This window comes from Acinonyx jubatus, chromosome A3 (assembly GCF_027475565.1).
Source record: "Acinonyx jubatus isolate Ajub_Pintada_27869175 chromosome A3, VMU_Ajub_asm_v1.0, whole genome shotgun sequence".
NCBI classification, from domain to species: domain Eukaryota; kingdom Metazoa; phylum Chordata; class Mammalia; order Carnivora; family Felidae; genus Acinonyx; species Acinonyx jubatus.
The window spans coordinates 40,551,707-40,575,155 of record NC_069388.1 but is presented as its reverse complement, the minus strand read 5'-3'; the positions used below and the strand labels follow the sequence as shown (position 1 = coordinate 40,575,155).

Below are 23,449 nucleotides of genomic sequence, written 5' to 3'. Positions count from 1 at the left end.
AGTTTGGCAGTATCCATTAAAAACACGTACTCCTCAAAGCAGAACTCACACTCTTGGAATCTTTCCCACACAAATAAAAGCACTGCTTATAAGGATATATGGGCAAGGACATTTATGTAGCATTGTTTGTATGGTAATAAAGTGGGAAGAAAGTGCTTGCTCATCATAGAAGAATGGCTGAATAAATTATAGTACTTCCAAGCTATGGGATATCACGAGTTTAAAAATGGATGAATTAGATCTACACAAAATGACTCAGAGGGATTTTCACAAAGTTTCACTGCCTGTAACAAAACAAGATTCAGAAAACTGTGTAGAATGTGATATGATATTTATAAAATAGACATGTATATTTAACAATGGATTAAAAACTTTGAGCCTCCTTCTGTGTATCTGGCACTCTTTGACATGTCTAAATGGATTGACTCATTTTAATGTTCCATACCCTGTGAGGGAGCTACTATTACCATTCTCAATTTCCCTATGAAGGAACTGAGGTGCAGAGAATAAATGACTTGCCCAAAGTCACACAGGTCATGGTAGGGTTGGAGTCTGGACCTCAGAAGTTAGGATCAGAGGCTAGACTCTTTGTCGGTATATTTTACTCACTGAATAATTGGAAGGTGGGAAGTAAGCAAACAACAAAATGGGGGAAATCACATGAAAATCACACATTATATGATCAAGTTATGTAAAATTTTGTGGGGATGCATGTATTTAGAAAGTGACATGTGAAAGGATGGACGGTCCTCAAAATCTGACTGGTATTTGTCTCAGGATGTTGTGATTGCTCACGTTTTAAAAATTCTATTCCTTACACTGTGTTTCATTTTTTGAAGTTTTTACAATGAATATATATTATTTAAAGAATCGAAAAAGGAATAAACTCTATTCATTGTAGAAAAGACAAAGATTTTCATGCATTTCCATATATTAATTTTTTTATAGAAATGATGAACATTTACAGAGTGAAAGGATATTCCCTGTCAGTATAGAATTTAAAACTGAAAACAGAAATTACTTAAATGGGTAAGTAACTTATGAACATTCATTCATAAGAATGTACAATTAAGTGATATTAGACTGTCAGAAGACATGGAAATAATTTCACAATCTATGTTATATTTAAAAGACAGTTTCAAAATGGTATGTGTTGCAGAATATCCTAAAAAAGTCTATCTATCTATCTATCTATCTATCTATCTATCTATCTATCTATCATCTACCTGTCTGTGTATCATCTGCAGCAGTCTAGAAACACACTGGAAGTTTATTTATTTTTTTCATTTTTAATGTTTATTTATTTTTGAAAGACAGAGAGAGGCAAAGAACGAGAAGGGGAGGAACAGAGATAGAGGGAGACACAGAATCTGAAGCAGGCTCTAGGCTCTGAGGTGTCAGCACAGAGCCCGATGCGGGGCTCAAACCCACAAACCGTGAGATCATGACCTGAGCCGAAGTCAGTTGCTTAACCTACTGAGCTACCCAGACACCCCTAAACACACTGGAGGTTTATACGCCAGCCTATTATATATGTTTATTTCTGGGATTGAGATTATGGATGATATTTTTAATTTCTTCTTTTGCTTGTATTTTTTCATATAATAAACACACATTACTATTATAATAAGAAAATGGATGAAAGCAATAAAAATGTTTTAACCTTTTCCCTAGTAAATAACAAAAAAAAAATCAGGAATTTATCCTGAGGAACTGATCATAGAGATTTATTTAAAATGTATGCACTGCATTTCCTTATTATTTATAATAGAGAGAAAACTGTAAATAACAAAATAATCTAACATTAGAACAGACAACCATATGATGAAATATTATGCCTCCAATAAAAATCATGCCTTTGAGGAATATTTAAAGACATGGGAAAATATTCATGGTGCACTGTTAACTGAAAAATCAGAATGAGGACATTTTTTTAAAACAATTTAGTCCTTAAAGGGAGAATGATCACAGGCTTTTTTCCCTTTTATATTTTCCTGAATTTTAAAATATCTCACAATAAATATTTATTATTCTTATAAACAGAAAAATAAATAATCGTTATGTTAAAATAGAATGAAATACTATCTTTTGGGGAGTTTATATAAATGTTGATATCATGTAAATATCAGTTGGGAGTCAACACTAATACAGCAGTTCCTACCCCCTACACACAGACACTTTTCTCTCTTGCTTATGAGTCTTAGGTTACCCTTGTGAAATGAAGAATACATTGTACATAAATGTAAAACATGGAGTACTAGAGACACTCCATACATCTTAGTTCTTTCCCCTTCACTGAGCTGCCAGAGGGCAGTGGCTTTGATTCTATACTTCAGCCTCTTAAAAATCCAAGAGTGATAACTTGGGTGTTACAGTGTATCCAGACACTCTACCAATGCAGATCCAGGACAGAGGACAGCTTTGTCCCACTTTGGTGAGTAGTGGTGAGGGCCCTTAGTTGGGGGGAAGGTAGACATCAAGGATAGGAAAAAGACTGAAAAAAATTAGACTGCAGAAGCCTGAGAAGAATTTCACGGGTGGTACAGTGCTTTGTTTCTCTGTAACGATTTAGACAAGGAAGAGAAACATTGTCAGAACCATCTGGAGCCAACACCTTTTGGCCTTGGCTGGGTTTACAGGGACCCATTGTTGGGAGAACGTATGCTCATCTCTTGCACACACCCGGATCCACTTCCTCATATATAACTGCATCCTTTCTCTTTTGTTCTCCTTTGCAGGGCTGACTCCTGCAGTAGCTTTCCTCTCATTCTACAGAAACTGCGACCTCTTGGAGGTCAGAAGGTACATTAAGGGTTAAGAAATCCTTTGCCAGGTGACACTGCACTTCATAAACACCACAACAGCAATGATGTGACCTACACAGAGCTCCAAAGGAATACAAGCTCGGGTGTGCATGCACCTGAGTATTAATTGATTTTCCTTTAATATTAATGAGCATATGATTTGGTCTAGTTGACCTTCAAATTCAAATTAGGTACTGATTAAATAATAAGACAGGAGAATTGGGATGTGTTGAAACAGCACTTTTTTTTCCTCCAGGGAAGTGCCTTGGCCTTGGCTGTGAGTAAGGATGAGCTATTACTGGTGTTGAGACAACTAGAACAGAGAGTTCTCTTTGAATTAAGGAGGTTGACTAGATCTTAAATAATAGAGATAATAATAATAATAAAACTGCAGCAGTTTCAAACAGAGCACTTGATATTCCTGGCATGAGTTTATACTGTGTTTATACTCCCGTCATCTGAATGCCTCTTTATTTTTTAGCTAACATTTGTACTCTCAGGTTTGTTTTTAAGGATTTAAAGTACGAACCACCATTAAATAGAGTATTTTTACCAGTAGAGGAAGGAATACCTCAGTAGATAAGTGTGTGCCTATTTTATAAATACCTTCAGAAATCCTATGAACCTATAGATATTTTCTCAGGCCAGCTTTACCTTGGAGTTCATTTCAATTCGGTCCTGGCTGCCACATCCTTGGCATGCACCCACCCTGTGGATGAATTATTCATCAACATTCCTCCTCCTCACATCTCATCCTCCCAACTCAACTCCTGCCCACCAGATCTGCAATGAGTTGTTGGGAACAGGTGCCTTCAGCCTGTAGTGCACAATCTAGCTCTTAATCCGCCAGCCAATCGGTTGTACCTCCTTCTGTTAGCAGCTTGCATTGTTAGCAGTTATGTGGGGTAAATGGGCAGTAAGCATCCATTCTCAGTACCCAGTGGGAAATATGTCTAGAACATTTGAGCAAAATCACTGGCATAGAAGATACCCCAGAAGACACTTCCTCTTAAAGTTCTTCAACTGTTACATACCTGTTTTAATGTTTTAAAAACCAAATCTCCCAAACGAAGTGACATTAGACAGCTCATCTTTTGTTTGCTTGTTTTCAGTCCTTGCACTTTATAAAAATTTTTTTTAATGTTTATTTATTTTTGAGAGAGAGAGAGAGAGAGAGAGAGAGAGAAAGCAGAGGAGGGGCAAAGAGACAGGGAGAGAGAGAATCCCAAGCAGGCTCCAAGCTGTTGGCACAGAGCCCGACCCAGGGCTTGAACTCACAAACGAGGTCATGACCTGAGCTGAAGTCAGAAGCTCAGCAGATGAGCCACCCAGGTGCCCTATGGTCCTTGCACTTCAGAAGACACTAGTTTCCAGGGCAAACCAAAGTTATAAATGTAAATCCAACCAGTCAACAAGCAAAGTTGGAAATAACTGGTGCGTCTCAAAATCCTTGGGGATTATATTGGGGGGTAGGTGCCAGGAGAGAGAGAGAGAGCGAGAGAGAGAGCGAGAGAGAGAAGGCAAGCCCATAATATCAGTGATTACAAAACCCAAGAAAATGCTGGGTTAAGATCAGAATCTGGAAGCAAAATCAAGAGAGCAAGGGCTCCTTCAGGACCTTTGGTCAGCAAAAATGTTCTTCCACTTAAACTAGAGAGTGAAATAAGCATTTTTATAAGCGATCTTGGAACTGCAGAGCTCATAAATAGCCCAGGTGTCACCAAGAAGGAGATCTATTTCTGCATGAAAGCTAATAATGGTGAATGTTTGAAATGAATCCTCAACACCTGTGACTGCATTTTAATCTCAACCTGACCTCAGTATTGGAGAATTTCAATGGCAAATTCATTTCTTTTTCATTCTAAGCAATGTATATATCAGTCAAGATGGCAGTTCCATACACATTAGACACTTGGTCTAAGCTTTGTACCAACTGATAATCAAAAAACAGTGGTCATGTGTATATGCTATTACAGAAGGAAAAAGAAAAAAATCATATATGTTCTACTTTTAATTGAAACTGGATTACATGCTAATGTGGATTTCAAAACACTTGTCCTTCCCTAAGATCAAAAGTTTAATGGATATTAACAATTTATTTCAATAAAATCCTTAGAACTTCACATTAATCTTACCAGGGAACTGCATTTGTGATATGTGACAGAATTTGTTGGAATCACACCTTTAAAAGTTTAATGTAAAAAGAAATCCTAAAAGTATTCTGAGAAATTGATCCTGGCGTGTGCAATTAATGGTGTGAGATCCTAAAAGCATCAAGAAACATCACAAACTGTTTCTACAAAGGTGTAATGTCTCTAAACCAAACAGCTGAACAGGAAAAGTCTCAGCTTGAAGTACTTAGATTACCTCTTGTTTCCTAAACTCTGCCATTAAACTTCATGACATTAATTTTTTTTTTTTATCACAGGCTAAACGACCGGAATGTCCAAAATTATTTGCCTAAGATGAACACCATTTTCTGTCTTTCCACTCTGACTTAGTCAGGTTTATTTCTCTCTCTAAGGTGCCCTGGGGTTTCTCATCAGAACCTATGTGTATATATACATTATTACATTTTTAGATATAGCAAATGGCTTCAAAACCAAGGATGTAAGAACATGTATCTGAGTATGTATGAAGGAAGTGCCAAGGGATTAATTTAAAGAGTGGTAATGATCCAAAAAAGGACCACCGAAAATAACAGTGTGGTCTATGCTTGTTGGGCAATCCAGATCTCTCTACAGGAATGAAGAACTTACTCTCCCAGTTCATTCCAGGCTTCCAGAATTACCTCATTAGAAGACCTCTGCCTCACTCAAGGCCACACCCCTTCCCCAAGGCAGCCAGGGTCAGGTGACTTATCAAAGGAAGCTTTTACTGACCCCAGATGAGACGCCTCAAAAGGGTCATGCTATCTTCAGAATAGCTGTGGCTTCTGTTGATAATGCCTGTCAGCTCAACTTCCCTCTCTACCCAGTTCTGTTTCCTTCCTTTGCCTTTCATAGGTGTGGATTCCAAGAGCTCTCCCTAATAAATGTCTATTCCCTAATCTCCATTTTAAAGTCTGTCTTCTGGGGGAGCCCAACCTACACATATGCCAGGTGAAAAGTTTGAGCAATTGACATGAATTGGTATTCTGTGAGGTAGATGCTATTATTGTCTTCCTTCTGGAGAGAAGACTGAAGCACAAAGAGGTTAATTACTTGCCGTTACTTGTTAATTCCTTGAGTTACTTGTCAAAGGTTACATCAATTTTGAGACACAGAGACAGGATTTAAGCTTCAACCATCTAACCCTGGAGTTCACAGTGTTAGCAACTACTCTTATTACACTGGACAGCTCATTTAGAAAAACCCATTTACCAGACAACATGAAATGAAATGAATGATACAAACAACTAAGTATTAAGATTGTAAAACAACTTTGATTTCTAAATTCTGATTCAACTATCAATGTCAAGTATATATATCCATCTTCATATCACTCCAAACTGAAAAAATGCATTCAGCATATTTATCTAGAAGTTCTAAGTAGATCACAGTGTACCAGGTGTTCATTCCATTTCTTTTTTTTTTCACTTTAAAAATTATTTATTTATTTTTAACATAATTTATTGTCAAATTGGCTTCCATACAACACCCAGTGCTTATCCCAACAAGTGCCCTCCTCAATGCCCATCACCCACTTTCCCCTTTCCCCCACCCCTCATCAACCCTCAGTTTGTTCTCTGTGTTTACGAGTCTCTTATGGTTTGCCTCCCTCCCTCTTTGTTTGTAACATTTTTTCCCCTTTCCCTCCCCCATGGTCTTCTGTTAAATTTCTCAAGATCCACATATGAGTGAAATCATATGATGTCTGTCTTTCTCTGACTGACTTATTTCACTTAGCATAATACCCGTCCACCGTGCTGCAAATGGACAGATTTCATTCTTTCTCATTGCCAAGTAGTATTCCATTGTATATATAAACCACATCTTCTGTATCCATTAGTCAGTTGATTGTCCATTCCATTTCTATAACCACAACAATCTAGTCTTACTATTCACCGAAGGGTGTTTAGTAGCTATCTAGGACAGATATAAAGTAGTATTACCTTTTTGTATGGGGACAGTTAACCAGAGTGAAAGAAAAGAAAGGGCTATTGTATTTTCCTTCAGATATTTGTTTTAACTCTATCATCTGCACATGGATGTACCCACTATTTCTCCCTCAAATTTTTTCCTAGAGCCTATGTAAAATTTTCTTTTACCTTTTTCTTCTTCTGGAGACACCTTGCTCTGTGACTTTTCTCATTGTAACTATTCATAGAATGAGGAATGATGCTCTTGTCACCAAATAGATGGTAAATAAATAGAAAGATTTATTTCTATAGATTCCTTTCAACATTTTTTCTTCCTTATCACGTCTGGATAATGGAGCTCTCTGGTAGGTGGTTCCCAAACGCCACTCCTTTGAACTTATTCCTGATGAGTAGCTGTAAACAGCAGAACTGCCTAACTCTGGAATTTCAAATAAACACCTTTAAACATAATTTCTTTGACCATTTTCTGATTTAATAAGCAGTTACTTTTCAGAAGAACAAATGTAAATGTATGTATAAATTCTGAAAAGGGTGGGTGTGGAATAAAACAGAGTGGGTGTGATATTTGATTGTGTTGGAAATAGAGGTGCTGAAAGAGAATTGGATAGATTTGCTCACTGCTTCATTTCCCCATATAAACAAAATCCAAATGGTTTTCTGGGAGTTAGTGATCTTTAGGTAAGTGGCCTCATACCTTCATCTTTACAGACTTCAGTGGCCTCTTCTGAAGCGGGGCTGGGCACAGTTGCCACATCGACACCATCTACATGTCAGAAAGAGAAACGTTGCCTCAGAGTCCATGTTTAACTCCAACTGTCAAGATGGTGCTTCCCTGCCTATGGCACCTCCCTCCTCATTCCACCAAGCAAGTAGGAACCTGTTTCCTGCTCTAATACATGGAATGGTCTTTGAAGGGGCTAGCGTCTAGGACCCTGTTTTATAACTAATGGAACAGGAATCTTCAGTTAAAACAGAGTCCGATGACTACAAACTACTTTTTGGTAAAGAATACTATCTGTTGGTACTATTATACTTTGGCATTTTGCTTTTTCCCCACCTCTAGAAGAATGGTATATATTAAAAAAATTTTTTTAATGTTTATTTTTGAGAGAGAGATTGTGACAGAGCATGAGCAGGGGAGGGGAAGAGAGAGAGGGAGACCCAGAATTCAAAGCAGGCTCCAGGCTCCAAGGTGTCAGCATAGAGCCCGGTCCAGGGCTTGAACTCACGAACCACAAGATCCTGACCTGTGCCAAAGTCAGATGCTTAACCAACTGAGCCACCCAGGTGCCCCACATTTTTTTTTTTTAGTAAAAGATTGTGAAAGTATACCCTCATAAGTTTCCACAAAATGCTTTTATGTGAGTTGTTTTAAAGTTTGGTTTTTCTTAGCACAGCACTTCTGCTCTGTTAAGCCAGGAGGTCAAATGGCAGGGAGCATGTCTGATGGCTGTCAGCACACAGGCCCAGGAGAAGGGGATCATTTGTTGGAAAGCACCAAAAGTCATTTGGAGATTTCATGTCACCCAAGCACAGGGTGGGGACTAAGGAACTTAGAGGGCCTGCTCCCCTCATAGCAGCAACTAACCTCATAAGAGTTTATCTTTTTCCTCAGTCCCATAAACACCACAGCAACTCCATTCACTTCTGGCTTCCAGGATAACAGATAAATAACTTACTAACATTAAAATAGTAAATTTCATATATGAACTATTGTCAAAATCATTTGGAATGGTTAATATTTGACAATTGAAAAAGGAATTGAGAAGGAATATACATTTTTCATGTAGTAACAGAGTTTTTTTAAACTGTGTTTTAGAGTTTTTTAAACTCTTTAGTTTTAGAACTAAAGATAACTCACACATGTATGACAACGCTTAAAGACAAATCACATATTTTCTAGCATATCTTATGTCCTTAATGTATTTGACTGTTACTTTTAGGTCATGTCTCTATTGGAAGAGAGAATAAAATTTTTAGTAGGGGAATAATTGGAGGTGATACGTTACTTTCTTTTGTTTGGTGATAATGTCTGATAAAAATAAAAAAAAAAAACAAGAAACAAGACTATTAATCTTCCCTTGGTGTTACATCTTCCCATTTGTCTACTTCCTGTCACAGTAAAACTCCCTAAAAGAGCTGTCTATGTTATTGTTCTACACTTCCTCACTTTACAGTGTCTCCATAACCCACTCCATTGGCTTCAACACCCCTCCAAGAATTCTCTTATCAAAAGCGCCAATGACTTCCTTTTGCTAAAACCAATGGTCATTTCTTTATTTTTTTTCATTGTGTTTGATTTCTCAGTAGTATTTCACCAAGTTTTAACTCTGTTCTTTCTGAAACATTGTCTTCTTCTATCCTGTTGCCACGTATCCAGATGTCATGGTGTCTCAAGCTCCACTGTTTTCTTTATTTACATATTCTTTCTAATGAATTTCACCCAGAACCATGGTTTTAAATCTCATTTCTATGCCAGTGAATCTCAAACCTGTATCTCGGTCTGCATCTCTCCAGATTCATATATCTGACTAGCTTCTTGACATCCCATCCATATGGCTAAGAGTCCTCCCAAATATATGATGGACAAAACTGAACTATTAACTTTCTCAACAAAAACTGTGCCTGGTGGCCAGTCTTCCATGTGTCAATAAATGGCACCGTCATCCACAAAGTTACTGATGCTAAAAATCTAGGACTTATCCTGGATTCCTCTTTTCCCCATATCCCATATCCAAATCCATCAACACATCCTGTTATTGCTATGTCTGGAACATAACACTTCAGTCCATTTGTCTCCGTTTCCAGAAACTGCCATCATTTCTTCCTGCTATAGCTTTCTAACCGGTCTCACTCGGTTCTTGTGACCCACTTTTACTCACAGGCAAAGTGAGCTTGTTAAAACCTTAAAACTTCTGCTGGCTTCTCTTTGTAGTGCTAATAAAATCAAATTTTATACAGTGAGACATTATCTGGTCCTATGATTTTTTTAAACCAAACCGCACACCATGTTCTCCCTAATGCACAGTGTTCCAACCACTCTGAGCTTCTTTCTCCAACATGCTAAAATTGACCTTGAGGCATTTGCATTACCTGGTCCCTCCATCTAGAATGCTTTCCCACCATCTCCTCATTGAGATTTCATTTAATTATCCCTTCCTCGGGGAATCCTTCCCAAATCCAGACAATGGAAAGTTGCCTTCTCAGTATTCCATCTACCTACCCCACTTCTCCACAAGGCATTTTTTATTATCTTACATTTTTTTTGTTTGTTTATTGTTTATTTTTAAATTTCTTCCCCCCCCCCACCCCCATCAGAATATAAGCTTCAAGGAGGCAGGGGTATTGTCTTTATGGTTTGCTGCTGTATCCTAGTGCCCAGAACAGTACCTGGATCACAGCAAACCCTTGGATTTAATCACGACAAGAGTCAAAACCGTGCTGGTTTGAGATTGTGTGTTTCTCATGATGTGAAGGAAGCCTGCAGAATTACATAGTAAAAACTGAATCTGGAAATCATATTGAACATAAAGGAGGTATTTATATTTTGGAAGAACAATAGTAGGTCAAAAGGGCTTTAATGGCCAGGACCTCATCTTTGATTTTTCTGTACTTAGATTAGGAAGGCTATGAAATGAGCCAGAGCAAACATAACCTTGTGTATTGACAACAGCCAAGATCATAGATGAATCATGCCATTAGACCTGTGCCAGCAGTGGGCTCACTTGGAAGAGCAAGAGGTACATTTGGAGTATTCTTTATATTGACTGGTAAGCATATTGTGATGATAATGCTATCGATCCAAGAGGTGGGAAGAGGACTCACACCCTACCACTGTCTGCTGACAGGTGATCCCAGTTTCAAAAAGAAATCATCTGTTCTCAGCTTACTAGCTAAAAAGAATGAATAAATAAAACACAGGCAAATGTGTGTGTCTGCACATGTGTGTGTGTCTGCACACGTGTGTGTGTGTGTGTGTGTGTGTGTGTGTGTGTATGAATAGAGGTGGGAAAAATCTATGTTGATAAAGATATCTTGGGACAGAACAGTAAGTGAATAAAACCTGTGAAGCCTCACCATTCAGAGAATGGCCTCAGCTGTCAGCATTTAGTTGACTAACACTTGTCAGCCGCAAACAGTGAAAACAGTGACAGCTTCTCACATAAGACTCATCTTCCACGGAGCATAATGATGTATGGGTCGGGAGCCGGGTGGGGGGGTAGTGGATGACAACAGTTTGCTGTATCAGAAATTCATTTCATTGCAAGGACTACGTCTCGGCAAAGGGAGCCTGCTGACCCAGTGGCGGCCACACAAGGTCCTTGCTGCTCTGCTTCAGTGCTTTCTCTGACTGGCCTTCTTCAATTCCATCTTCCAGGTTAATAATAAAAGATTCCAGTTCTCTAGCAAAAGTTCCAAGGTTAATGTAGGAAGTTTTCAGTGAAAAACTTATCACACTACCTGGTTGATTTCCAAGAGTTCAGCATATGGCCTAGGGTGTGCCGGGCACCCATTAGATGGAGCCCACTGTTTCCAAAATGCTCCTCTGTGGGGACTCATTAGGACTTGGAGACTAAAGGGAACAAGGAGATTTTTCTTTTGGTGGTGTTGTTGATAATTGCATAACTGTGCCTATCAGTCTTTTCAAGGAAAATGTGCCTGAGTGCAAAAATGGGTAAGAAGAGATGAGAAGTTAAAGGTGGTGACAATCTCTTTTGACTCTTAAGCGCCACTTCACTTAAAGATGTTCAATTCATAATCTGCAGTGGAGAATCTATAAACACCACCTGACATCTGTTCTCAGGGAACAGAGGAAATGTCAGGAAGGCTTCAGATCTCACTTTAATTCTGGGTGTGGGGTAATCGGGTTTCATGACACCATCTCCTACAACATGAAAAGAAACAACCAGAAACATGGCTCTTCAAAGTGTGATGCAAAACAGTAAAGAACATTCTACCCGTCATGGACGGAAAGCCTATTTATTTCCTTTAAGCGTTTTTCATTTCATTTTTTTCTCCAAACTAAACCTGCTAATTTTGACCTGTCTGAAGGCAGCCAAGCTCTGAGTTGGCACTTGCAACCTCTTAGAGCGTTTCTGAGCAAAGTGTTGTTATGCAGAAGAAAAATGGAATCTGTGAATGAGGAATGAGAATGCACCCTTCTAACTGGAAGCACTGTCACTCATAGGTAGTGGAATTGGTGGCTTCCTGACAGAGACCTAAATGAACACTGAAATCAATCTGGTGAAGAGCTATAGGCATTTCTAGAAAATAACATTTGAGTAAAGAGTAATGTTATCGTTCACCTCTGTGGATGAGGCCTAGAAGACTCCTCAAAAGAAATCTGAGCCCACCTGCTTCTTGGCTCTGCCCTTCCGTTTCTTCTGTGCTTTGTTTTTCCTCTGGACTGTTCTCATCTTTCAAGAAAACCAAGGAGGGAAAAAAATACATCAAGTCAATTGATGAAATACCTCTTTATGGCTAATATGCGGCACTGAAATTAATTGTAACCAATGTAGCATGACTCCCCAAGCAAGGCAGAGAGATGAATCAGAGGCATGAAACAGAAAAATTACCTACATAAATAGGTGCATTTATACTGGTCCCTTTTCACCTGATTTGCTTGATGAAATGTTAAACTACAGTAAACAAAATTTACTCAGCACTCCTACAACATTTCTCTCCTTGCACAGCATTTCCCAAAATGCAATACAAGATCTTAATTCGAATCTGTTTTTCTCCCTTGACTCAAGCAATATGCACTGCGTAAGGAAGTTCAGTTGATTAAGTTTTATGACTTTTATTTTCCTGTTTGATACATGATGCAAAAAACATCTATTTTTACCTAACTTACACATGGCAGTCTAACGTATCTATGCTATGAAATATTTTGTCTTGAACAGATTATGTTGGTCAAGTTTACACCATAGTACATAACTCCTTGAAAAATAAGTAACTGGGCAGGTGCATTGTGGCTGAATACTAGAAACTAGTTAAAATTTTCTTTTGGCTTAAAACGTATAATATGTATCTGTGGATTTACGTGTAGAAAAAATTAAAATTTTCAAAGGCAAATAAAGACATGATTTTATAACTCATTGCTGGGAGGGTTTCCAAATCTCTTCTTATTTGGAAATTTTTCGAAAGGAAAGATTTATATAAAGACACAGGAACACAATATTAAACATGGAATTAGACTACAGAAAACAGAGAAGCAGAAGTTACTAGCATATATAACTATGGGTTAAAGATGGCCACAGATCCTTTGTCTCTCAGGAAGTGGACTCTGTCTCTCCTCTCCTTGAATCTGCTCTTGTTCTGTGACTTGTTTAGATCAATGAAATGTGGAAGTGATGTTCTGGGGCCCCTAAGCTGAGGCCTCAGAGGACCAGCAGCTTTTGCTTTCTTCCTCTGGGAAGCCAGCCACCATGTTGTAGAGATGCTCCGGCTAGCCTACCAAATGGAGAGAGGCACATGGAGAGAGAGAAGAGCCATGTGGAGAAACTCCAAGGGGCCAGACACGTGGGTGAATCCTTCTGCACCTTCCAACCCAGCCCAGTTGCCCGTGCATGCAGCCAGATGACCTCAGCCAATGTCACAAGGAGCCAAAGAGTCACCCAGCTGAGTCCTTTTAAAATTCCTGACCTATAACCAGGTTCAGATCATTTAATCTTGTTTTACTCGAGTGCTTCGACCTACCATCTGTTGCTACTACCTGCTCTTAATCCAGAGGCAGGAAGATGGGGAATCCTCCCCAGAGGAGGACTCCAATAGGGGAGCTGAAACAAGAGCCTTAGAAGCAATGGGGAAACATTTCCCAGAGCAGGTCTGTAAAAAAACCTAGGGAAGAGATCTGCAGATGGGAAAACATCTGGGATTGACTTGAATGACAGAAAAAGTTTACAATAGAATGGCAAAAATACATACATACATACATACATGCATCCATAAAGAAGAGTTAATTCTGAAGTGGGGAAGGAATGCTACTAATGAATACATAAGTATGTATACAATTCCCTCTGCCCAACATCAGCTATTCACCCTGGGCGATATGGTATAACTTCTAATGTGAGAACCTGGGGCAGCTCTGTAGCTACCTAAACCCTATGTTCTAAATGGCCTATTTACAGTACCACATAATGGTCTGACATCTGCTCTTTTGTAGTTCTCCAAGTAGGCGATGACATTGGCTTTTGCTCTAGGAAGGAAATAGCCATCATTGCTTCTCTTGCCCCCTTAACAAGGCCACGCTGGTGCCACAGCATGTGTCAAAAACATAGGTCAGTATGTTCCCTGTTCATTCCACCAAATGGGAGTTAGAGTCAAGCACGAGAAATCTGCCAGCTTTTCTGTCTCCCCTAGCAAACAGTCTTTTTAACAGAGATTTCACAATAGGCTTGAAGCTGGCAGTGACAGGCTGCCTTTAAAATTAGTCCAGTTACCACATCTCCTATAGAGTAAAAAGCTTTCTTGTGGAGGGAGGAAGATAAGAAGGGAAAGAGAAACAACAATTAAGTCACAGGAAGGCGAGGAATTTGTTCTAGCCTTTCGAAACGCATGAGAAGGAAATTATGGTCAGACTCCCAAGTCCAGCTCTGTAACAATAAATACCATTCTGGTTGTTTTCCTTAATGTACTGCCACTTGGGTTTTTACCCATGTGCATATGTATGCTGTCTCACTTCCTAACACAGCCACCTCAGTGCCATGCTTTTGTTTCCTACTTTGAGCCTTGACTTGCCATATTTCTGCCCTTGGGAAGCAAACTCAAGAAATACTTGCCATGTTCATTACGGAGGAAGTGTATTCTAGAAGAATGCTGGATTTGCCATCTGAGTAACATGCCCTCAAAAGACAAGGTTTAGGTACATTGCTTTCATCAATCTCCAGACAGTGCATCCTCAAATCCAGCAGGGGGAACCAGTGTAGAAGTCTTGCTTTCAAAGCAAGCATTCTCTGGCAATTAGATTAACATTCATTTCACTCTTTCAGAAGGATATTTTGGCTGGCTTATAGCTTTCCATCCATTTAAAATGCCCCAAATGAGTGAGTTCTTAGTGAAACTGTGGTCTTTCACTGGTAGGGGAAAAAAATCCCATTACACTGTTACCCGTAAGTATTTGATAAGGACAAGCTTTCCTTTCATCAGCCTTGTCTGTCTAGCAATCTTCACAGGAAGCCCATAAACAATAAAAAGTTAAGTAGAGTGGTGAATATAAACTTGTGGTTTTTAGAAGGGATTTGAAAGGCTTACAATAAATGTGAAGAAATATAAGGAAGTGACAGGCTATTTTGTTAGCTTAAAAAATGTCATGCAGAAGCTAAATTCTCTTAGTTAGTTTGCCTTTAAGACCGCATATTTATTTCAGATAATAAATCGCTATAGCATTCATGGTGGGAGTCACATAACACTTGATTTTCTCATGCCAAAAGGCACAGTAACCTCTCAGAATTCTAGCTGTTGCATAATTTCTACGTCTCCAGTATTAGTATCCTGCCCTTTACTCTTTCAGCCTATATTTATTGAGCATGTACTATATTCAAGCATATTTCAGGACTTTTATAGAAATAAAAATAAGGGGTTCCTGCTGCAAACTGAATTCACATAAGCAGAAGGAATGCATCACTGGCTGGATGATGACAAGAACGTAATCCATGCTCGATGAGAGAGATTTACAAGGGCAAAATCTCAATGTCATGGCCACAGATCATTATCCTGATTATGTGTAGTTCTGTTTGCAAACTGTGCATGGGAATGGGAAGAGAAAGGGGAAGTAAATCAGAGAAAATCCGTCCCCGCTACTGGGGAAACAACCTGATGTGCACTGCCTATTCCTGTATTATTACTCCTTCTTATAAAGGTGCCAAGATTTCCAGACGCAGACAGAGCACATGCAGTCAAAAAACAGTGGTTTGCAGATTAGATTATTTGTCTCCATTTTGCAGTCCCTTGTAATAGATTATACAGTTCAGGATTCTCCCATTGTGGGCAGAGCATACTTTCCAAACACACTGATGTTGGATTTGACCAAGTTACATGATGTGGCTAATGAAATATTTGTGGACACAAGGTAAGCAAAAGACCTAACTGTACTGCATAACTGGACTTTGTGCCTGTGCTCTTGACATTTGCCATGACAAGAAGATGGTCCTATAGCTACTGGTCCCTGATCTGGACCCAAGCCCAGGCAAGGCACAGCTTGAAATGGAACTGCCCAGCTGGACCCAGCCCACATCAGGTGAATGACAGAAACTCTCAAACCTGTGAGCATGAGAATAAATAGTTTGGTCCTAAGGCACTGCACTGGGGTGGGGGGGGGGTGTTATTTGTTACACAGTATCATTGTGACAGTAGCTGGTTAATACAAATGGTATATTCATTTTTCTCAGGTCAGAATGGCTCAACTTTTTTTTTCTTTTCTTTTTTTAAGTTATCACTCTTTTATTTATAAAGAATTCAGTCTTTAATTCTGTATTTTGTCACCAAGCTACATTCTCATCTCGCACATTTCAAAATTCTCTAGAACATACACATGTGAAAAATAACTTTAGCGTATATAAGGAAGGAATGATCTCAAAAATATGTACTGCCATCAGTTATAGTTAAGTTTTATTTAATAGAGCTATGTGGGTAGTGGGATAATACTAGTTAATACCAGCTAGTAATTATTGAATATTGGCTATGTTCTACTCAGTGTTTGCATAGGCCATCAGATTTAATTCTCATAGCAACCCAGTGAGTTTGGTATTATTATTACCCACATTTTAGGGTTAAAAAAACTGAGGCACAGAGATGTTAAATAATTTGCCTAAGATCCTACAGCTAGGAAGTGGTGGGAATAGGGTTTTGACCTGGTCAGCTCATGTCAGAGCCCACATTCCCTTCTTGGAAACATAACTAACATTTATTGTTTGGGTAAGATAAATTATGGGTCAGCAAAAATGTGAAAAAATGCAGGGTACTTTAGTGGCTCTGTCAGTTAAGCGCCTGACTTCGGCTCATGTCATGATCTCACAGTTCATGAGTTCGAGCCCCATGTCAGGCTCTGTGTTGACAGATCAGAGACTGGAGCCTGCTTCAGATTCTGTGTCTCCCTCTCTCTCTGCCCCTTCTTGGCTCTCTCTCTCTCTCAAAAAAATAAAATGTTAAAAAAAATTTTTTAATGTGAAAAAATGATACTAAATAATAATAACAGCTAAAGAACTAAACGATAATGTCATGTAGATTAACATGGAACACCAAGAACATTGAGAATTGAGTTTATCTGACATTTAAATCAGGTGAACACAATACTATAACTCTAAACTTTTTTTTAATGCTAAAGATATTTTTATTTTGAGATAATTTTAAGCAATAGAAAGTTACAAGAACAGTACAAAGTATTTTCTTTTTTTTTTCCCCTGAATCTATCAAGAGTGAGTTGCGAACATAATCACCTCCATCAGCCCTACAAACTTTAGTATATATTTTGTACAAACAAGGACATTTTCCTCCAAAACCACAATGCAACCATCAGGACCAGGAGATTAGCCCTGATGACATTCCTGCTATCTAAGCCACAGACTACATTCAAGTTTTGCCCATTTTCTAATAATATCTTTCATAATTTTCTAGGATCACATGCAGCATTTAGTTGTCATGTCTGTTTAGTCCTTCAACCTAAGATGGAGATGCCCTCCTGACCTTGCTTGAGCTCTGTGCCAGGTGTTCAGCACCTCAACCTTACCCCCTTCAGCGGGAGTGTCTACCTCGCTCGGCTCTATTTGATGGCTTTAGGAAAGAAGAAGGGAAAAGAGGGAGGGATGCTTAGATCCAAAAACTTAAAAACTTTGTTCTGGAGGTGTCCTCACCCAATTAGTTGATTTGAACAGATTAGTCTTAGAAAATTAAGTTCCCAGCTTGGCTGCCTCATTATTCTAATGAAAAGCTTCACATGCACCTTTCAATGCAGATAAAAAGAGATGTATATTTGAGTAGTCACGATCTCACATGAGTGGCAGCTGCTGTCCCAAGCACCTCCTTGGCACAAGGCACTTACACTCTTACGCCCCTCACACCCCTTACTGTGAATTCCAAAAGAGTCCTACTGAGTTAGACTTTGGTCTACGTTTTTACAGATGAAGAAATCAAGGTTGTGGGGAGAAAGATAACTTCCCTGAAGTCCCACAAGTAGCGGCAGGGCTGGGTCTTACACTCAAGTCCACATTATGCCTAAGCCTGAGGTCTCTTTTTCTTGCAGATTCCTGTGATTTCTGCTGACCCTCGATAACAAAATTGTAAGTCCTGAGACAGAGGCCCTTGCTCTTGCTGTGGTGTCATCAGCTCCCAGCACAGTGCCTAAGTTCATTAGGGAATCCATAAATACTTGTCAAAGGATTAAAAAGGAAACTTCATTTCCCCCTAAGCAGTAATTATTTATTATTATTATTATTATTATTATTATTATTGCTTGCACTGTATTTCAGTTCTCAATGTAGAAAAGGTGCGTTTCTATCTGAGCCTTTGGTTGAACCTCATTAAATTTTGGATCTGTTTTTAAAATGTCATGTGTCTTTTATCACAAGTAATGGTTCCTAAAAATCCAACGCAGTGACATGTAGGGAGCACAGGTAGCTAGAATTCATCTGCTCTCACCATCACCCAGGTCCGGCCTCCTTCCTCCCTTTTTCTCCTGGGTTGTGATAGGGTCTTGTCCTCCAGATCTGTTCTCAACCTAGAGGCCAGTTTGTTTTCAAGTGTAAGTCAGATCATACCATTCCCCTGCTCAAATGTTGCTCACAGGCAACAAGGCCGTGTGTGGTGGAGACCGCTATGGTTTTCCCACCCCGACATTTTTCTAGAAGCCTCCTACACGTTCTGTTCCAGCCACACTGGCTATTCCTCCTAGGGTCTCTTATCCCCAGGTCTTTCCACTGCCCGTCCCCTCTGCCTGCAGTGTTTTCATGTCTGACAAGTCTTTCCTCAATATTTCTCCTTTCCAATGGAGTCTATGCTGAACACTCCACTTAAACATCTCCCCCTCCCTACACCCTCCATCCTCCTCATCAGGATCTACTTTTTATGTATTTATTTTTCCAACCATCTGTCATCTTCTAATACATAATTTAGGTAGGTATTACATTCATTGCTTATATATATCTGCCCCCACTTGAATGTAAGCTCCACCAAAGCAAGGATGTTTGTTTGCTTCATAGCCTGAGATCTCCTAAGTACCTAGAATGAACACATGACAGATGTTCAATAAATATTTGTGAGTTAATGAAATGTGGCCTTGCATAGTTAGTTAACAAATTAATCAGGAAAAAAGGGGAAGATTATCTATTCCAAAATCATTTGGTTAGTTATAAAATTTGGGGGCATCATGCAGGGCAGCATTTTTCAAGGAAGTTGGTCCCGACACAGAACCTAGGCTCTTGCTACCACCATTTTCTTTTCTTAATGGAGTAGTCACCTTAGAGGAGTCCTTTCCTCAGGCCAGGGGAGATTATGCACAGAAGTTGTTACAACACAGTTATCCAGGCTAATAACTTAGTACCTTCTGGGAAGGTGGTGGAGCACACATAGCCCATTTGGGGAAATGCTTGCTTTCTTGGCTGCCAGTACCAATTTTACTCAAAATAAATAGTATTACAACCATGCCTAATTCATAGAGGGTGCGTAAGACCTATGGTTTGTCATCAGTTATAGGACAGAGAAGACAATCATCTTGGTCCTATTTCCTGTGTCCCCAAATAGCATACTTGTCCATGTAGAGGGAAGAGGAAATAATTGAATCTGTTACTTTTAACAAGATATGTCTGTTAAAAGAGACCTAAGTATAACAAAAGTTCAATGAAAGGAAACACGTGAGACTGTAGCGTGCAACAGCCCCTTCCATATATTTTGTATGATGGTAAATAGAGTGCCAAGTGCTCAATAAGAAACTCAACAAATATCTGCCGAAGGATTGAACTTTGTAGCATTTCCACGTTGAAGGTATGACCCTGGCATACCAAAACTTGCCACGACGTATCTTGGTATAAAAATAGCACAAGGCAATGCACCAGAGTGCTATTTTCAATATCACACACACCCTCTTAATAGATAACATATGGTTCTCCCATATGGCATGTTAATACAAATACTTTTACCCTGATATGGTGAGCTTTTAATCCAAGGATTTTCAAGTACTTTACAAACACTATTCATTAACAGTCTTCCCTGGGGGGAGTTGCAGTGCCTTGCAGAGATACAAAGCATCCTGAATATAATCAATAACCATTAAGGAATGACAATAATAAGAAATACATTAATGTGGCCTTTTTTTAAGATAAGGAAAAAAAAACAGTTGGGAATTAAGCAACATTCTCAAAGTCTTCTGATGATTTCATGGTGCAATTAAGGTTACAAATCAACTTCTACTGATGCTTATGGTTATTCTACCAGTTTACCTAGGCTAGTGAATAGATCATAAATTGCACTGGTTTTAGGTATGCACATAAGCTTGTTTCTACACCATAACTGGGAAAACGATGACCAAAACAAACTTAGCATAACAGCACTACAATGGGATTTCTTGGTGCTCTCTCTTAAGCCCTAAGGTTTAATTTCCTTCTATAAATTCCAGTTCTCTCTATTGTCATTTATGCTTCTGAATCAAGATATCTGGTGTGCCTACACATTTGTTTAAAACAGGCACACATTGTGCTCTCTGCAGATGTTAAGGCAGAACTAGCAAAATGAAACTAGTTTTTTTTTGTTGAAGAAGAGAAAGGATATAAAGATATTCTTTGAATAGAAGAATCATTCCATGAATAAATTCAAAAGGTATCTTTGCCACCAGTTAATGTTGGGTGAGTACCCACAAAGTTCAAGATGATGGAGAGGAAATAACTAGGCTATTAGGAAGGGGACAGAAGTAAATATAGGCTATTAGGAAGGGACAGAAGCGTTTCTTTCCTTTTGGAAGTTGAGGAAAGAAAGCTGGTTGGAGTGGTTTCATGAGATGTATCTGTCTGCACAAGGTGAAATTGAGACTAGAGATAATTATTCAGACAAAAATATAAAATTTTATCTCATATATGTAGATCTAAATAGATATTGATCAGTTAAGCTGACTTGAGGTAAATATAAGTAAGTGCTTCAGTTCCCCGCTTGCTTTGCTCATGTGGCTCTTTGGGAAACTAGTATTCGAAAATGTGCATGGGTGGCTCAGTTGTTTAAACATCTGACTCTTAGTCTTGGCTCAGGTCATGATCTCATGGTTTGTGAGTTCGAGCCCTGCATTCGGCTCTGTGCTGACAGTGCAGAACCTGTCTGGGATTCTCTCTCCCTTTCTCTCTGCCCCTCCCCTACTTATGCTCTCCAAATAAATAAATAAATACACTTTAGGAAAAAAAAAAAAAAAGAAAATGTGCATGTGCTGAGAGCAGGTGTCCCCCAGGGAGGGCACAATTCAGTATATGTATGTTCTGTTACGGGCAGTCCCACATGGTTGTGGGAAGTAAAATCCTTTGCCTTTATCTTTCTACCATTTCCCCCCTTTAACACAGTTGTTCCTTCGGTGTCGAAACATGCTATTTTAAGTGGTGAAAATAGAAATTTCACCACTGGTTTGGAATTTTGAAGTTTAGGATGAAGGCAATGTGTGGGTTTTCCAGAATTTAATATGAACTTTTTATAAAAATGTGTCCTCACTTAAATTGTAATCCTCTAAATGATAAAACTTGACCACTCTTCCTAAGTTTACTAACAGAATTCCAGTAATGGTTTTGTTTAACCCAATGTTTACTTAATAGCTATTTGAAATTATTTTACCAGAATAAATGTCAACATATGACTTCCTGTATTTTACACACACACAAAAATTCCTTAGGGCAGAAATCACACTCATCGAAATGTGGCATGTCCAAATTGAGATGTGCTGTAAAAGTCAAATATACATTCACTTTAAGGACAGCAGACAAAAAATGTAAAATATCTCATCAGCAATTTCTATATCGATAACACGTTGAAAAGCAACACTTTGGCTATATTGGAGTAAATAAAATATAGAGTTAAAATTAATGTTGCCCGTGTCCCTTTGTTTTAAAAAGGTTGCTTCTCAAATTTTAAAGTTACATGTGCAACTGTGACTCATGTTATATTTCTATCAGGTGGGCTGCTCTAGAGCTCACTAGTGAGGGAAGGGGCTACAGAGCTCAGAGTCCAGTGGAGCAAGTGGGTGTTGAGGTCAAAGCTATCAAATCCCCACCCACTGTTCCTCTGCACTTACCAATGGTTCCTCCTCGTGAGCACCTGTGGCACTCTGCCTTAGGGTCTTTTTCGAGTCTCAGCAGGATGCTTGTCCTATGCAGCCAATTTGGAAGCAGCCCAACCAATGATGGACCGGACAATATAATTAACACCTTGCTTTCATTCCCCTGAGGGGGACAACTCTGGGGCACATCCCACAGAGTTCTCCTGCAGGACCCAATCCCAAATGCCCATAGGACAACCTGTTTGTTCATGAACTTGTGTTTCCTTTCTCTGTCTCACTTCCCTACTTCCCTCCTGGTGCTTCCTAGGATCATTCCCCAAATCAGCCACTTGCCCTTGAATCCTTATCTTGACATGGAGGACCTGACCTAAGACATTTTAAAACAATTTTAATTACACAAACATGTTATCTCCAGTTGTGATAAGTGCTAGTGGAGGGAGGCACAGTTTGGCAAGAGGCCTTCTAAGAAGGTCACCGGAGGGGGCTTCCCAGGGGAACGGGTAGTTAAGTTGATCAGTTTAAGGCACTTATATGACATTAGTTGGTAGAAATTAATGAAGCAAAAAGGGAGAGATAGATGAGTGTTCCAGGTGGAGTGAAGAACATGTCCATAGGTCCTGTTGTAGGAAAGATCATGGCATCTTTGAAGAATCAGGGGTGGCCAATGGGGCTAGAGTAGAGAGTGAGGGCCACTAGATGGGCCTAAAGGGAAGATACCCAGGCAAAAGGAGCAGGGTGATTTGATGGCACAGGGGATGTTCCAAAGGTTGGAGAACAAGATGGAGAGGTGAGAGTAAGCATGTACACTTGGTGGGTCACAGTGACTTAGTACTGCAGGACCACTGCCAACAATGGGAGTGGAGCAAGGAGAGAAGTCAGAAGAAGTGGTTATGTGATAAAGTGGTTACTGAGGAGGGAGATACTTCAGTGAGGGTGGTACAGAGCCTTGGTTTCTCTCTTACCTGGCTGATTCTCATGGGGACTGGATTGATCTGGGTGGGGGTAGGAGGTGGAGAAAAGTGACTAATGCAGAACTGATTAAAATACTTCAGGTAAGAGATGATGAAAGTCAGAGATAAAGGGGTGGCAGGAGAGGAGAGAGAATAAGAAGGAGTTAGGGCAGAATCAACTGGCTTTGGTGAGTGGTTGGATGGAGGTGTGAAGGATGAAAGGCAGTGCCAGCCTCTATCTACATTTCAGCCAAAGTTCTGAATGATCCCATGTAATACTCAGAACAACCCTGTGGTACAGATACAATAAATATTCTATGTTATAGGTGAAGAAATGATATTTGGCTAGCTTAAATAACACTTCCAAAGGTCCCAT

At 39.3% G+C, this 23,449-nt stretch overlaps 1 protein-coding gene across 1 annotated transcript in view; it reads right to left on the bottom strand.

The window, feature by feature from the left end:
* Positions 1-23,449, bottom strand: part of MACROD2 (mono-ADP ribosylhydrolase 2) — a 1,987,236-nt gene that overhangs the window by 95,559 nt on the left and 1,868,228 nt on the right. The window contains exons 12-13 of the mRNA XM_027069543.2: positions 12,240-12,302; positions 7,580-7,648 (exon numbers count right to left, since the gene is read on the bottom strand). Of these exons, the coding sequence (XP_026925344.1) occupies positions 7,580-7,648; positions 12,240-12,302 (132 nt within the window). The remainder of the gene's footprint in view (positions 1-7,579; positions 7,649-12,239; positions 12,303-23,449) is intronic.